Below are 17,062 nucleotides of genomic sequence, written 5' to 3' on the forward strand. Positions count from 1 at the left end.
ACCTGCCAGGACCTTCACCCTCAAAGTGCAGTGTTCCACCTGAGCGGCTGGGTGTGAGGAAGAGAGAGTTTGGGATGTGAATGGCCTGGCTCTAAGAGCTTCGCAGTCAAACAGAATTCAGATGCTGCCTCCCACTTCAAGAAAGAATTAGGAGATGAGGCAGTTTAGAATAAAAGTCAGTTTCAGTTAGTCACACTGCAGTCTCACCTAGCACAGGGACTTGTACCAGTTGGCTCAGGATTGGTGTGTGTGTGTGTGTGTGTGTGTGTGTGTTATTTAATAAGCTGAGTAAAAATTTTTTTAACTTTAATTCATAGTGGCAATATGATCTAATCTGTTAGTCACTGAATTAAATGAGGGCATTATCTACACAATTTGGTTTCCATGGAAAGTTTCAGGATTCCCTTAAGGTTCTGCACAAAGTATACCCTTTTTTCCAAGAAAATTTTTATACATTGAATCAGATTCTCAAAAGAGTCCTTGAATCAAAATACTGATCTATCCTCGCTGTTAATATATTTTTCCAGGGTGACTGTCTTAATTTGCAAATTGTGAAAAATATTTAATTGTTGAAATAACATGTAAGAAATTTTGGATATAGACTAATACAGTCTATATTAGACCAGAGTATTTTTTTTTCTATTTTTGACTTTAGACATTTTTCGCCTTACTTGTTATTCAAATGATAGTGCCCTGAATAGACATTCATGTCTTCTTTTTATTATTATTTTGGGGGGCGATAGAGATACCTAAGACTTCTAAATTTAGAAGGTGGGTTTCATTTAGCTAGTCTAAATTTTCATAACTACATAATGGCCACTGAAGTGGGTGATATTTTGATACTTTGATATTTGTGCTTAGCTGTTGTATTGTTTGTAAATGTTACCATGATTAACCATCTCTATTCTATTCAATTCTTTGCTGCCCAAAGTGATACTTGGTAAGTAGTTTAATCGTCCCCAGGGTACTTATAAAGATTTATAATCATAATTATAAGTGGTTATGAGACACAAAACAAGCGAGTGACCAGAGGCTAGTTTAAAACAAATTCTGCCTTGAGCTGAACACTTCTGGTTCCCTACCAGAATGCCAGCTTTATAAAAATGTCCTCTGTGGGGATTGTTGTCCAGGAGGAAAATCTTGCGCTAGACCCCTGTGGCTTTATCTTGTGGAGCTATTTCTTTTTGTAAGAGTCAATATATTTAAAATTCCCAGTGAGACCTATTTTTTAGATAAGGTAACTTGCCATTTGACTGTGGAGGAAATAGGAACTTTAGTCCCTTTGAAGGCCACCATTTGGTCCCAAGGTTAGCCATTCTGTGTCCCAAGTTCAACATTTTTGTGATGAACCTTAAACATGAAGCCATTTAGCAATGAACTACAATTTTTAGCTTTGCAATGACTATGTTTAATAAAGTAAGTTGACCAGGCTAGTTAAAAAGCATTCCAAATCTACTTGTTTTCTCATTGCCTAGAGATAGAACAAGATGGGAAAGTTTAAAAAAGAAAGACAAAAGAAAACCAGAAATGTTGGTGTCGTTGATTCTTTTTTTTTTTCAACTTTGGCAAAGCTACAATGTAAGATATTTCATTCTGTTTACAGTTTAAAAATCTGACTTTTGAAAATTTACAGAGGATATTTGTATAAAATTAGCATCCTCTTATGATGGAAAGTGTTCTGTTCAAGGCAGAATTCATTTTAAACTAGCCTCAGGTATCAAAGGTACATCCTGGATAAGCAATGCAAAACACTAAGATTGTTTTCAGAACTTTGGCTAATACATTTAGAGTAGATCAAATAGCAAATCTGCTGTTTTGACCTCATCCAACAATGTGTCTTAAAATCTCAGAATGCAGTTTAGCACCAGGCACTGGGAACCGAAGTTTCAATGAATTTTTGTCTATAGTGCTGACATTTTTAAACCTGCATAGCATCATATTCATTCCCATTAAATAAACTGAAATAAACAAGCCTACAGTTTTCCTAGATTCTCTTTATTGTAGAATACAAACTAACTCTAATTTCCTGATATAAAAATTAAACCATTACAAATTGGGCTCTTGATTAAGCCAATACAAGTAGACTCTATAGGCTATAATTAATATTTCATCTTCAAATAACCCTATACTGTCAAACTCACATATAGAATTATAGTGAAATCAAAATTTCTTCTGACTCAAAATGAATGGCCAATCCCATCTCATTTTACCATGGATTATCTTACAATGAACTTCAAATCAGACTAAAAACTCTCATTAGTTATGAGGAAAGAATGACAGGATGAAATGAAATATAAAACCGGGGATGACAGACCTGAGGTAGCTGGTGTTTAGGGTCATGGACAATTTTTAGAACTGTTAAACCTGTTTTTTTCTCTCTCTCTCTCTCATCATATGAAAAACAGTGAAGTTTATGGCATGCCTTGCATCATGTGCCCTATTATATGGATCAACCAGATAACAGAAAGTCAGTAAATACTTGTGGTGTTTAATTGCATCTTCACTTACAACAAAGAGCAAATAAAGGATGTGATGATTTTGTAGCTGGGTCCTTCCAGACTTGGCATGTTGAGAGAGGGCCGTTTTCATGGGAAGCACAGAAGGAAAATTCCAAAACTTCAGAAATCTTCCTCCTTGCAAGAACATGTAGATTCTGATCATTATCAAGTTTTCAAGGTTTCTCCCTTTAAATGCAACAAACATAAGGCTGCCTCAAAACACTTGCTTCATTCGAGAATACGACTCCATGAAACACCGGGGCTCAAAGCTCATGGATAAACATTCCTTTGGTGTCCAGAGATCATCCACACAACATTTACTTGCGATTCTATATTCACAAAGAAATGTAACTTTTAAAACACCTAACGATTTTAATTGGAAAATGTAAAATTCTGTGTTGATCTTGGTTAAGGTAGAACGCTGGTCTTCCCACTCCCTTTCCTCGAGGGATGGTGGATAGTTGTTAACCTGTGACTTTTACTTGTTTTAACTTTCCGTCTACACTGTACTTTGTTTTAGGCCACCCAGACCTGTAACCAGCATGAATGATACCCTGTTCTCCCACTCTGTCCCCTCCTCAGGAAGTCCTTTTATTACCAGGAGGTAAGTTCCAACCCTAGTACATAATAAGCCCTCTCTTTGGTAATGAGCCTTGATTCTGTGGCAAGAAAATTATTCTAATGTAAGCCAAGAGCAGAAGACTATTGTTAGAAACCAGTTATGTAAATATGTGTCACACAGTTTTAAGTTTCATTCATTTGAATGCATTTAAGGAGGAATGGGATGGCTTTGGGGATTCAAGTCCCTTCAGGAAACGTGTATTTCTAGCGCACCCACAGGAAGAATGTGGAATAAGATTAAATTTTACGACTGACATATATGCATTCTTTTCCATTGAGAAAGTCACTTTTCTAGCACTCAGAAAGGTCCATTTCAGCCAGGAAATTGGAATTTCAAGATGCAGTGGGGAATTATTAGATACATATAGAAACATCTCCTAATTTGAAGCTCCAGCTATAAAAGAATCCTCTGCTTGGTGAACTCTGGAGTTCCTAAGGCTAGAGGCTGAGGACCAAGCTTGGAAAGGTAGCTTCCACACAAACGGTTTCATGGATAATAACAAGGACTTAAACAAAAGGTGGATATGCATCATGTTTTTTGCAAGATCCACTCCCATTATGAGCAAAGAATAGGAGAACCCAGTACTTTTTTTTTTTTTTTTTTTTTTTATTGATTTTAGAGAGAGGGGAAGGGAAAGGGGGAGAGAGAGATAAAACATCGATGAGAGAGAGAACATCAATTGGCTGCTTCCTGCATGCCCCCCACTGGGGATTTGGCCCACAATCTGGCATGTGCCCTGACCAGGAATTGAACTGGCAACCTCTTGGTGCATGGGTCGATGCTCAACCACTGAGCCACACCAGCTGGGCCCCAGTACTTCTTTTAGAGCTAGCATTACAAATATGCAGGGCTCAAGAGGTGCTCTAACTCATTTGATCAAATATCACAAATAAAGCACCAGAGAATTATTTTATAAATACATGGAGAAGGCTCACAGGAAAGCAGAAACAAAGGTAAGGATAACTGGAGCAATTGAGCATAAAGATTTTCAAATGCCTTTCAGTAGGAAAAAAAAAATATATATATATATACAGTCTCATGTTTTACAAAATGAATGTAATCAGTCTTTCCCCTGAAAAGGTTTCTGAGATACCAGTTTCACTGTAATATCCTGGAGCATTCTAGTGAGGATTTGAAGACAGTGAGACTCAGAACACTGCTATTTTGGGGGCTTTTTTCCTCATTCCTGTATTTGCCCATCATCAGGAACCTGAGATAAAGATGTTCCCCGTAATTTTAATTAGTAGGAGAAATGGAATGTGGCAGTTCATGGTGTTTCCTTCCTGTAAATTAAGCAAGTCTGTAACAACTGGAAATGAGAACATAATTGAATTACAGAACCTCCACAGTGAAATCATATGGTTTAGGCCCTCAGTGTGTTCCTCTTGACACTCCTTTTCAGAACCACCAGCAAATTCAACCATCTTTTCTAAAACAAACTCATAAACTGTAATATCTATGAGAGACACGGGCCTGTGCATCTTTCTAGAGAAGATCCTGCATGATGCTAAGAAAGATGTTGTGCATTTATTAGGAAGCTCTGCATTCTGCAAATGTCAAGCAGAAATAGACTCCATCCTTACTGAAGGTCATTTTATATCATTTCAGCTCGGACGGTGCTTATGGTGGATGCGTCTAGATGGATAACATGGCTTCTTCTACTCTAAAATATTCCTATAGTACTTTGAGCTGTTCTGGTTCCTCCAGGGTTCATGGTACCTATTAACCCAAAATATGATCATTTCCCTTTCTCCCATTTGCAGTCTTTTTGGAATGTTCCCTGTGAACCACAGACACATTGTTTAAAGTTTGCAGTTCTTCCTGTCACCATGGAGAGTGGCCTCTGGTGTCTGTTTTAAGGGTGCTGTTCAATAAAGCTGTGTACACTGAACTTCTTTCCTCTCTGAGTGGGCCTTGCTCTGTGATGGGAGGTTTTAATGAGGTCTCATTGTTTGACTCCCTCAGGTTACCTGAGGGAATAAGTGCATCCAGCCCTGTGGCTGAGGAACATTCGCTTATAAAGCTGTATGTAAATCAGCTTGACCACTGTGCACGGTCAGTATCCCAGTCCTGAATCACTAATCTAATCGTAGTGGTAGTTCCATAGCTAGACTGCTAGTCATTCTGCTCCATCACTAAAATCCTCTTGTCTTATATCTTAGTGGAGATAGAGGTCTTCTGGGGTTTTAAGAGATTCCATTGAGAATTTCCAACTTGAGCTGGACTTAGCTCTTTCGCCTCTTTTCCACTTGCTGTATTGATCTCACGGCCTCGTACCAGTATAAATGACATGCGTATCTACGAAGAGGACCAAGCTGGATTTTCTTCTTTGGATGACTCTCTGCTTTTGCACGAGACCCCAGATGGTGATTTCTTAGACTCTTGGGTGAAAGAGCCTCTTGGAACGATCGTTAGCACTAACTGGTAAGGCCAGGACAACATTGCATGGCTGGACCATATTGCAGTAAAAGACTTGGGGGTTTATACCTTTCTGTCCCACTGGGCTTGGGCCATTTTTTCCCCAAGATAGAGAAGTCTGATTATTATTGAAGTAGCCATTTCAAAGCCAATTTCATACTATTAGTGCTTAATTTCTATCACTTGATAATGCTGGTGATGATCCACTGTTTATTTCTTAACTATGTCCATATACTAAAATTGATGGAAACCCATACATCAAATGTAGGTATAAGTTAAAGGTCCTATTCTTCTTATGATTGGAGCTGAACCAAATAAATATAACCTAGAGCCCTGCCCTCACTCCTACTCCACCCCGACTTCCCCTTTTAAAATAAAATAAACCCAAGCAAACCAAGAATGTGCTGATCTGTGTTAAGAACGCAGGGAAGTTTGCCATGCAGATATTTTATTTAGCCTGAGTTTTTAGTTCTTCTGTGCCAGATCTTAGAAGATAAAGCAAAATGAGGATGAATTAAAATCACCACTTCAGAATTCTCACCATAAACCCCTGGCATTGCTCAACCTAGAGTCCTTTACAAGCATACCACTTTGATCTTCAAAGGGCACAAGGTTGTGTCTTTGAAGTCTTTTGACATCCTAGTGATCTGACTCACACAGATTTACGAGTGTATAACTGGTTACCACCACCATCTGCTGCATCCTCTTTTCTAATATCCAATTCCAGTTATATACTTGATTCACTTTTTTATTACTTAAAAGAAAAGAGAGAATTCTCAAAGGCACTCTCTCTTAACCTTTTGAAGTCTGTGTGTGTGTGTGTGTGTGTGTGTGTGTGTGTGTGTGTGTGTTCAATGCTGGTTAGCAATTAGGTGGAATGTGGGTCAAATAACATAATTCATGGACTAATTTACCTCATTCATTTTCATGATCATAACTTTATTCCTAAACTTAGATTACTTTTTTATAAATGCATTAATGTATAGGGAAAAAATGGCTGGATCAATGGAAATCTATTATCACCACTAGAAAAAGAGCTCTAAGGGCTATGTATGGTGGGGCAGCAACATAATCTAAGCTTATGAAATATGTCCCATCACTGTTACAAATATTATCACAAGCACTGGCACAAAATCAGGCCCAAAAGGCCCTTTCTCCACTTTACTGTCCACAGCATTATGCCTCTAGTACCTGCCATCTTTGTTGGTATCATGCCCCCATTGTAAATTCTTAATTATCTTGTCAAAATCCTTGCCTAGGTAATGTGAGAACGTTAACCAGTCTTTTTCTGAAAATATATTTCTTTAATTATGTCTGTCTTCTTCATTAGCCACATTAGGACACTCTGAAAGTTTAAATAGCTTGATTCTTTAACCCACAATATTAGAAATATCTTGTAAAGTTTTTACAGATATCTCTATAGATGTAACCTCTATCATAGAAACCACTCAGAAAAGGAATCATGTTGGCTATGCTATATAGCATCTGGCCAGATAGATCTTATCACTCTTCCAAATATTAGAAAATTGCTTGAGTCATAGAGTGTCTTGAACACAATGTAATATGTTGTCTTCTGGTTTGTCACAATAACATTTGGTTAATTACTTAATATTGTGTTCGGCTCAGTAATGCATATGTGGAAGGCACAACACCTACCCAAAGTGCTTTCCAAATCCTGATTCTTCCCTGTGGAGCAGACTTGGTGACTAGTTGGTCAGTTGGTTGATTGGTTTGGTTTTCAACCAAAAACATTTTTAGTTTTTTTCACTCTTTACCTAACAACTCATATTATTAATCTGACTTAAAATGTTCCAACTAAATTTTAAAATGCTTTGGTAATCAAAAATGAATAAAAATAAAATTGTGGTGCTAAATGCAGCCTTTGGTCTGAAAATCAAAGTTTTCTTCATGGTTAATTTTTTCTAAGGTTAAAGCCCATCCTTTTCAGTAAGAAAAATAGATAAATTTATAAACCAACATCATATAACAGATGGATTTATAAATCAATTACCCTGAGGATTTCTTTACTCTTTTCACCCTTTTTGGGCATGTTGTCTGAAATTTTATGAAATTTGAAATAATCACTTTCTGCCAATATTTCTTTATTCTGTGTAGCCATGAAGCTCCATTAACATGCTATATTTTTTCAAACTTGAACTAAGCCAGTCTTCACACTCAACTCTATATTCTATACTAAAATGTTAGTGCATAAAGCTGCCATCACCTCTCTTTTTTATCTCAACAACTTTATTCTTTTATTAGAGTTGCTTTAGTTGTTGTCTGTACATGTCCTGTATTCAGCAAACTTTTCTAGAGACTCTCTTGGTAAAAATACAATTGATATGGTTTGATGATATCTGGGGGCAAACATAGTAAATGTAGTGAATCCAACATAAGCTAAAGATTTTTAGTATTTCTTCCATGGTACCTGCTGAAGATGGTTTGACTTTCATGCCAGCTAGAGTTGGTGACAATTAATTACCCCATTGACACTAAACTATTTTTATGCTTGTTTGCTGGTTTTCGTGTGGCAGATAGTTTATGTTTCAGATCAAAGATATTGAAAGCTGGAATAGGAAAGGGAAACACAATTTTTCAAGAAAGTATCTCCCGACAAAACTGACATGTGATCTCTTTTCTATATACCTAGACTATGTTAATTACAGTGAGAAGCAAAAATTTTTTCACACTGATAGTTAATTATGGAGGGGGCCAACTTTACAAGCCATTCTTCACAAGTCCAAACACCACACAAGTTTATCAGTTATTTAAAATTAATAAAAATGAAAATATTTCTTAATTTGCCATGGTTCAGTGCATTTTTCTGTTAACCATTGTGATAATGATTATTGCACATAACAATTTATTTCTATAATAGTGTTGCTCTGTGAGACTGCATCTAGGACTTTTATTTAAATCCTTTTATTTTTATACTCAATAAAAGAAAAAGAATCTTTGACTGGGACTAAAATAGTAATTCAACATAAGCAGAGTTGGTTTTTAAAACTATATTTCAGGTTTAAACAAAACCTGGAACTTTTGTGTGTAGTTTTGTTATCTAGAACACCCCAAAAATGTTTGCACTTAAACAAAACTACTGGCATCAGTTGTCACCCTTCTAAACTAAATGGTGAATTTAAATAAATAAATATGAAATATTTTTAAGTTGCTCTGTCCTTCCAGAACCATTGTATCTGTGTGTGTGTGTGTGTGTGTGTGTGTATGCGCACACATGTATGTGAAAAATTTGGGGAAAAGAACATTTATCTTTATATATACTATTTTCCAATGGTCTAAAAAGGAATTGGTGAGTCCCTCCTTGGGACTCAGATTAGAAAAGATTTATCACCCATGGTCAAGGGGAACCTCAAGTGGTTCCCACTGTCAGGGCTTAGAAGGAAGAATGCATTTTGATTTGAAGAAAGGACATACAGAAGACTCAGAAGTTTTTAGAGCTAGGTCGATGTGAAAGCCATCACTGCATTCTGATGCACTGACATGCCAGAAGCACTCATTTCTTGGTAAGAGCATAGGTTCCAGAGTGCCTGATCCCAAAGCCCACGATGAACTGGACATATCACCTAACTTCTCCAAGCAAACTGCCAAGCTACAGAATTAAAGTTTAAAAATCTAAATTATTCTATAAAATATCATGAGCATACATTGCTTTGAAAAGATAATAAACTACATATGGTCACTATTTTCGCAACTCAGGAGAGAAATTTTTCACTTTGCCCCCTTTCTTCAAGCCCCTTAGATTAGGAACTGCAAAAGAAATTCTGGTGAAGATTCTTCATGTGAAAAGTCTTTATAGACCTAAGTTTTAAGTGAGACCTGCTTCCCCGTCAACTCTCTAAATTCCTGATCCATTTCACTTTAAAGAGTAGTTGGGATTTTTTTTGTTTTTGTTGTGCACTTGAATTCGTCTATGCATGATCATGTTATGGCTTTCCAGAAATAAGTCATAAGGAACAGAATTTAAGGCTAGTTTTTGGAAGTACAGAAACTGTGTGGACAATGAGTACCAAAACTCAGGAGTGCTCCTGGCACTAGAAATTAAAAGCTGTAACAAAACAAAATAAATGTTTTTTTCCCACCAACTCATAAATGTAGATAATGTCATCCCCATACTATCCAAGAACTAATTCACATGGAAAGGGAAAGGACCACCAAAGGACTTAAACCAGCACTGACAAGGGCCAATGCAAAGAAGAGGACAATGAAAGGAAAAGAGATAGGTATACGGAGAACACCTGCTCTTCCCTTGGAGAGAGGAAAGGACTTGGAAAGAAGAAGAAAAAGAAGAGAAGAGGGGAAACAGATAAATGGAGTAGAGGAAGGAGAGAGGGGCCCAAAGAGTTAAAAAGAAAGAAAGAATAAAACCACCAAAGGGAAATCTGGGCAACTGCTCCCTTCCTGCCCCTGGCCACTGAGGTCAGCAAGACTCCTCCAGAGACTGTGTTAGTGGTCAAGGATGGGAGAGCACATTCACTAGAGTCATTTGTAGCAAACATCCGCTAATAGATCCTCCTGTATTTCTTTTCTCTACTGGTCCTTTCTTTCTTCTTGTGCATTTAATATGAGAAGTTGTATCCGTGTAATTATAATTAAGCTTTTGATTTAGGAAATATCACCACAATTTCTGGGAGTCAAGGGTTCAGAACAAGCATAACAAGATGGAAATAGTTTAATTTGGAGGGAAGAATCATTGATTTATCACACAGCGTTTTGCGTGGTTTTACAAGAATCTGAAGTCAATTATATAGTAGGGACATCAACCTTGAACTGCAAAAAAAAAAAAAAAAGTTGGACGAGGTAGTTGGGCAGCAGAGAGACTGTAGATGTTGGATAACGAACATAGTGGGATAATGCTTCAGGAGACAAGGTTTGGAGTGCTATTTTGGAGGGATGATAGGAAAACACCAAATATGATGGCTCAAAGTGGCTATTTGGCCCTGATGGGCAGGTTTCATAGTCTTAGAAGGTGGAGATAGTCTGAAAAAATTTTCTTTAAAGTCAGGTTTGTGTGCAATTGTACTTTTTAAGTATAGTGATACTTCGTGTAATAGGGGATTCTTGAAAAGCTGAGTGAAATCATACATTCAAAAAACATGAATGCCTCTCTCTGCCAGTTTCTTTACAAATCAAATTTTATTTTAAATTTACCAGAAACTTCACTAGTTAAAGAATCTTATAATATATACTATTATAAAACAATAATTCTGATTATAATGTGCATAATTCTAATATGATATTCCTTTATAAGTTTTTGTGTATTGCATGGTCTGAAAGAGTAATACATTGTAGTAAAAAATTTAAAATTTGTCATTAAAGTTTTAACTATTTTATAAGCCATGCATATATATATATAACCTAGAACTTGAAAAGGGGAAAATTTGTGAAACTTCATAATTTCAATCCCAGTAATTAAAAGTTTGGTAGTCCACCAAGGTCAGACAGCTAATTTTGTATTCTCCATGAAGAGGGGATGGGGTGGTTTTAGGTACACCAATGTTGTGGGACAAACTCTTAACCTGCAAAGGAGAAACCTCTCTTTAAGTACAATACAAGTACATTTATAATACCAAAAATCAATACTGTGTTTCCCAATGAAGCATGTAATGAAGTACGTATTCATTACAGTAGATCTTGGGTGACTTCGGCTTGGCCACACTTTATTAATTATTATTTACATTTCTAGTTGTCCTTCAATAAAACATTTAAAATTTTTAAGCTGTCATTTAAATTACTAAATAAAATGAGTGTTCTTCATAATAAATCTAAAAGTGATATGAATTTGCTCTGTTGATGTGATTTATGCTCCAGTTATAGGTACAAGTAATATGAATATATATTTATAAGACTCAAATGTTTATTTCTCAGTGTCTCTGCAAGTTTTCTTTGCAGCCTCAGAGCTAAGGTTAGGTGACTTGTGCTTAAAGTGGTAGAGCACTTCTAATAAGACAGCAGTCTCTAGGAAATTTTCAAGTGTCTAGTCAACACAGAAAGTTGGAGAATATAGGGAAGGCTGGAGAAATAAACTTCTTGACTGAGATATAAAGGCTGGCAGGATTTAGTGAGCCATTGGATCGTCCGTAATGAATGCTGAATTAATTTTCATTCTGCCTGGACATAATTCAATCTATTTGTTAAGCAAGTAGCAGAGGTCACATCTGAAATCATGGTGGCTTGTGTAATAGCAATTGTGGTTCTCAGGCCAAGTTTCTACTCCTAGTTCAACTCTGTGGAAATCTGAAAGCATCTTGAACATTTCACAACAATAAGAGCTGTCCAAATGGAGCTTGGATCTAGACTTGGGCGTTTCTGTTGCCAGTTCTATTCTTGAATGCATTGCTGTGTTTACGCTCTTCTTGGCTTTCCCATCTTATTAACTAGCTCTCCTCCCAAGGACAGTGAAGTAGAGCAGAACAAACTGCTGGCTAGGGCTGCTCCAGCTTTTCTGAAGGGCAAAGGGTAAGTTAAAGCCAGAGTGTACTGGAACCCTGAATTAACTGAACTAAAAATGGAGATTTCTTTTGTCAACATGCTTTGTGTTTGAAAGACCATCTTTGATTTAGTAAAAGCAGCTCCATTATAACTCCATTAACAGCACCAAGTAGGTATTTTGAGTAGAAACATCAGTGTTATACACTTTCCCTGGTTTCCTTTTCTGTTTTCCTTTTTTCTTTTTATTTTAAGTGACTAAAGCTTCAGGTTTGATTTTCCAAAGGCTACTTAATCTTTGCTTGCAATGTGTTTATTGTACAGTTGAATTTCTTGGCCTCAGTTGTTTGAAGAATGCAAATCTGTTTTCTTATAAGTTGCTTTACCAAAATGGAAGTCTGTATTTTTAAAGTTAGTGAAATGCAATTGTGAATTTCATTGCTTGGAATTTGCTTGTGTTTTTCATAGAACAGCACTTATTTTTTTCTTGTTTGGTTTTTCAAATGCCTTTTTTAAAAAAACCACAAATGCACTCCTACCTGCTCTGCATATTTCTGTCCGCCTCTCCTAACAATACCCTTTCTTTCCGCCTGCCCTGTTTCAGGATACAGTACAGCCTGAATGTGGCAGACAGGCTAGCTGATGAACATGTTCTCATCGGGTTATATGTCAACATGCTCCGGAACAACCCATCATGGTTAGTGCAGGTTTGGCTGCTTGACTGTCTTTAGAGAGGGGCACAGTCTCATCTCTTGACAAGCAGTCTCAGCAAGGGGCAGAGTCACTGGATGCCAGAGGTGTTAGTAAGGCACTTTTTAACTGATTCAATTAAAATGTATTTTGTAATATTATTAGATATTTCCAATTAATGTACTTTAGAACTCATATCCTTGTTTATATCTTAGCTAAAGGGTTAACTTGCATAAATGGGTGCCATGCGAAGTATTAGCATTCAGGTAGATACAGGATTGTGGGTCCCATAAATTATTGCACAATGGTGGTGCAAGAATTTGTCTTATTCCAAGGACATGTATGTCTGCTGATTTGGAGAACAATGTTCTACTCACTTAAGATAGAAGTGAAAAAGAGGAAAAGTTATGGGATGGGATCATACCCTTGAAATCATTCCATTAACAATGATTGTCTTTCAACTTTTCTCTTACTTACAAATGTTTCTGGATAGCCATTCTGATAAAGCCTGCTTTCAAGTCTCAGAATACACAAAGCTTACTTTCAGATGTGTAAAATATGTGGATTCAGAGAGCTCCATGTATTGGGATAAAGGCATTCATAAAGTTCTCTTTCTATTTTAATTGCAACATAGGAGATTCCTCCCATTGATTAGTTACTTTGTTTTAAGAATAACTGTATGTTTGCACTTTGAAAGTAAATGGGCAGACTATATAAACATATAATTCAGACTATTGTAGAGCACTATTTTGTGAACATGTTTAGCAAACCAATACCTTAACTATATTTCTATTTTGCTTTATTACTCTAATTTTCTCTGAACTAAGGGCCTATGGATTTTTTGCAGTTATAACTATTAAGTGAGCCAATGGATTAAACTGCCTTTAAAATAGCTGCCCCTCCCCATCTCTACTATGTCATAGGCAGCGTACCTCAAATACTTGGTGCTCATCTCCCTGACCACTCAGCATTATTAGCTACTTCTTTGTTTCTAAAACGTTCCTCCCTTGACTATTTACAAAGTTCTTTCCTATTCCCGCTTCAGATACCTTAGAATTATTGTTTACATGATTAGTTCATGAAATGTTTTTAGGTGACTCATTAATGAACATTTATTTATTTAATGGTTACATATTTATCTTAATTCGTATTTTTTTAAATATAGCCAGCATATTAGTTTAATTTTACTCTTTTAGGAAATAAAAATGGACTCTCCTGCTAAGCCCATCTCTTTGTTCAAATTTTTCCAAGCTCGTAGATCAAACAGTACCTCTTCTTTCTCATGTCTCTGCCTCTCAAAACTACAAGAGGAAAGAGTGATTGCTTTAATCTTATTCCCAATGAGTTTGGTTCCGCAATGCTATATGGTGGCTGAAACAATAAAACTAAAAATACTGAATTACAAAAAAAAATTGTATGAGTAATGTTTAAAGAAGAATGCAGTCGATACAGATTTAATCATGTCTGAAGGCAATGATGTGATCTCAGACCGTGTCCTCTCCCCCATAATTCTAAGCATACTCTGGTTATTTCTAGCACTTTTCTTTGACCTTTTCTTAATTAAAGTTGTAACAAGGAAATCTCCAAAGAGGAAAGCTCAGAGTGTGTTACTGCCAGCCATCTTCCCTACTCAAGTGATTAATCACATTGACTTGATGGTCACTTAAGACCGTAAAACTGTCTCAGCAGAGACACCCTACATCCACTTGGTGAAAGCTAGGTGTGATTTGTATTTGGAAAACAAAGCAGAATTTAAGACTGATCAATGAAGCAGACTCCGTTTTAATAGCTGCTGCCCTCCCCACCCCACCCCACCCTATATTTCTCATGGCTTTCTTTCTGTCCTTAAATAATTTCAATTTACCTTACAAATTTTTCATTTTTGCTTCTCTTTCTTTTCTGTTTAATTAGATCCTAACACATCCTCACACTGGGCACAATTATAAAGTAATGTAGTGATCGCTCACCTCCTTTGTCATCATTATAGCTATAATCTTTACCGTCCTTCAATTATGGTGAGACATATAATGGTAATAATCAGAAGAGCTACCGTTTTTCAAAACACTTCCCTCATACTAAGTACTGTGTTAAAAGCTTTATTTGTGTAATATTATATAAATTACATAATAATACACAAATTACATAATACTACAGAAATTGTTTACATAATTTATAATTACATAAATTAATTACATAATTATTTGCATTATTTACCTTGGCCTTAAAGCAATCTATAGAGTAAATACTATCATCCCCCTTTTATAGATAAATAAAGGTATCAGCTGTGAGAGTTTCATGACTCTCCCACAGTCACATGACTACTAAACAGTGGTGCAGGAATTTTGATCATTGACCACTTGATTCTAAGCTCATAACCACTAAGCTACATTGCCTCCTATAAAACCTACATAAATGTACACCCTCCAGGAAGTTTCTCTGGACATTCCTCCACACTGCATCCAGCACATATCTATTTCCTAAAATGGTATATGCCACTGTATTACTTTATTATATTTTAACAAATATTTTGAGCACATTTCAATAATAGGAATGGTAGTCGTTAATTAAGTTACAGTTTATGTCTTTAGTTCTATGCATTGTGACTTCTCATTTTAATTGTAAGCTTCAAATGGGCGAGGGTTTTGTCTTCAGTCTCTTGTATCTCATCACGGCAGCCTGAATATGAATATGTTTTGCATTTATGAAGTGCTTCAAAAGTTACAGAGTCCTTACCAACATTATTTTGCTTGCTTGTCAAAGCACTCTAAGTGTAGATATTATTTCCACTTCACTGATAAGAAAATGTAAGTTCTGAGATATTGAGTGATTTACTCAAGGTCACAAGGGCTTGTACACATACATGTCTTCTGATACTGGGTCTCATCTATTTTCCACATCATTCCTCAGCCTCCCTGCCTGTGCATCTTTCATGAGATGGTCTACAAATAGGAACCTAATAGCTGTTCTTGGTTAAAACATTTGTTTTTGTAATTATTCAAATGTGCTCCTGATTAACTGTGTGGGGTCCTATTTCCCTATATTAACTACTTACCACAATGAGAAACTGACTCATTTATAAATAGTCTGGTGCCAAATTAAAGAAGCACTTATGTGTCATGGTTGGTTCTGATGTCAGAGAAACCAAATAAATAAACTATAGCTCAAGAGAGGATTCTGCTGTCTTCCTAATTCAGTGACATTTTAAAACCCTTAATGTTTTTCCCTGACCAGTTTGGCTCAGAGGTAGAGCGTTGGCCTGTGGACCAAAGAGTCTTGGGTTCGATTCCAGCCAAGGGCTCGTACCTCAATTGTGGTTCATCCTCGGCCCTGGCCAGGGTCGTGCAGGAGGCCACCAGTCGATGTGTCCCTTTTACATCGATGATGTTTCTCTCTCTCTCTCCCTTTCTCTCTCTCTCTCCCTCCCACTCTATCTGAAGATAAATGAAGAAATAATCCTCAGGTGAGAATTTAAATAAATAAATAAAAATAAAAGCCTTAATGTTTCCAAGTACCTTCTCCACTGGGGGAGGAGGAGTCTCAAAATGCAATCCAGCAAGGGCTTTTTCTGTCCTTCTCTAAAGCTTATTAAGTGTCTGGGCTTGCTAGTGGCTTATAAGAATTGACTGTGGCAGACAGACCAAACAATTGGAAACCAGTCCAGAACTTCCTCCTCCTACCGTAATTGCATCCTTAATGCTTACCATTCAAAAGCTTCTGGCACATTTCTCTCTGAAAAGATCCCCTGTGTATGGGAGGAGGGGTACAATTAAAGGCTACAATCTGCACCGTGATGCCGTGATCAATTGCTGTCACTTAGCTAGACCCCTGATCTCACATAGCCAGATTAAAATGTGTTCTGCTTATGTTTTTCCTCAAGTACAAGAAATTGTACACTTTATGTCTATTTCTAGGATTCATATGTAAGCTGTAAATTTTTATTGGCTTGCCTTGAAACCCTGTAATAGATTCCTCTTGCTCTTAGTTTACAGCCCAGGCCCCTTAGCATGGCTTGTGTGTGACCTAGCCCTTGTCTACCCACCTCTCAGCCTCAGCTGTCATGGGGTTGTTCCACTCAGTCACAGTACTTAGTCGTATTAGCTTTTAAGCAATTCCTAAAAGCAATTTCTAACACTGCCTCAAGATCATTACACTAGTTCTTGCCTATGTCTAGAACATTCTTCCCCATTTTATCCTGGACCTCTCCTTCCACAAACATGCACTGGCGCCTACTCTGGCTTCTAATTAGATTAAAGGCACCCCCTCAGGTGGGTCTCCTATATTGGTCTTTATTATGGCATATTATTTATTTCATTCTTATCATAGCTGCAACCATTGTTTGAATGGTTGGATGGGTGGTTGGTTGACTTACTATCTATGTTCCCTTCTATGG

General features: G+C 36.8%; 1 protein-coding gene across 35 annotated transcripts in view; it reads left to right on the forward strand.

The window, feature by feature from the left end:
* DTNA (dystrobrevin alpha) overlaps positions 1 to 17,062 on the forward strand; it is a 366,392-nt gene that overhangs the window by 302,314 nt on the left and 47,016 nt on the right. For 10 of the 35 annotated variants that reach the window (XM_036246106.1, XM_036246108.1, XM_036246102.1 and 7 more), the window contains one exon: positions 3,019 to 3,102. In XM_036246106.1, the coding sequence (XP_036101999.1) occupies positions 3,019 to 3,102 (84 nt within the window). Of the gene's footprint in view, positions 1 to 931; positions 941 to 3,018; positions 3,103 to 4,728; positions 5,012 to 5,085; positions 5,176 to 11,934; positions 12,013 to 12,586; positions 12,680 to 17,062 lie in introns of those variants that run through there. The other 25 variants (XM_036246084.1, XM_036246094.1, XM_036246088.1 and 22 more) reach the window with 10 other exon arrangements.

This window comes from Molossus molossus, unplaced genomic scaffold (assembly GCF_014108415.1).
Source record: "Molossus molossus isolate mMolMol1 unplaced genomic scaffold, mMolMol1.p scaffold_m16_p_6, whole genome shotgun sequence".
NCBI classification, from domain to species: domain Eukaryota; kingdom Metazoa; phylum Chordata; class Mammalia; order Chiroptera; family Molossidae; genus Molossus; species Molossus molossus.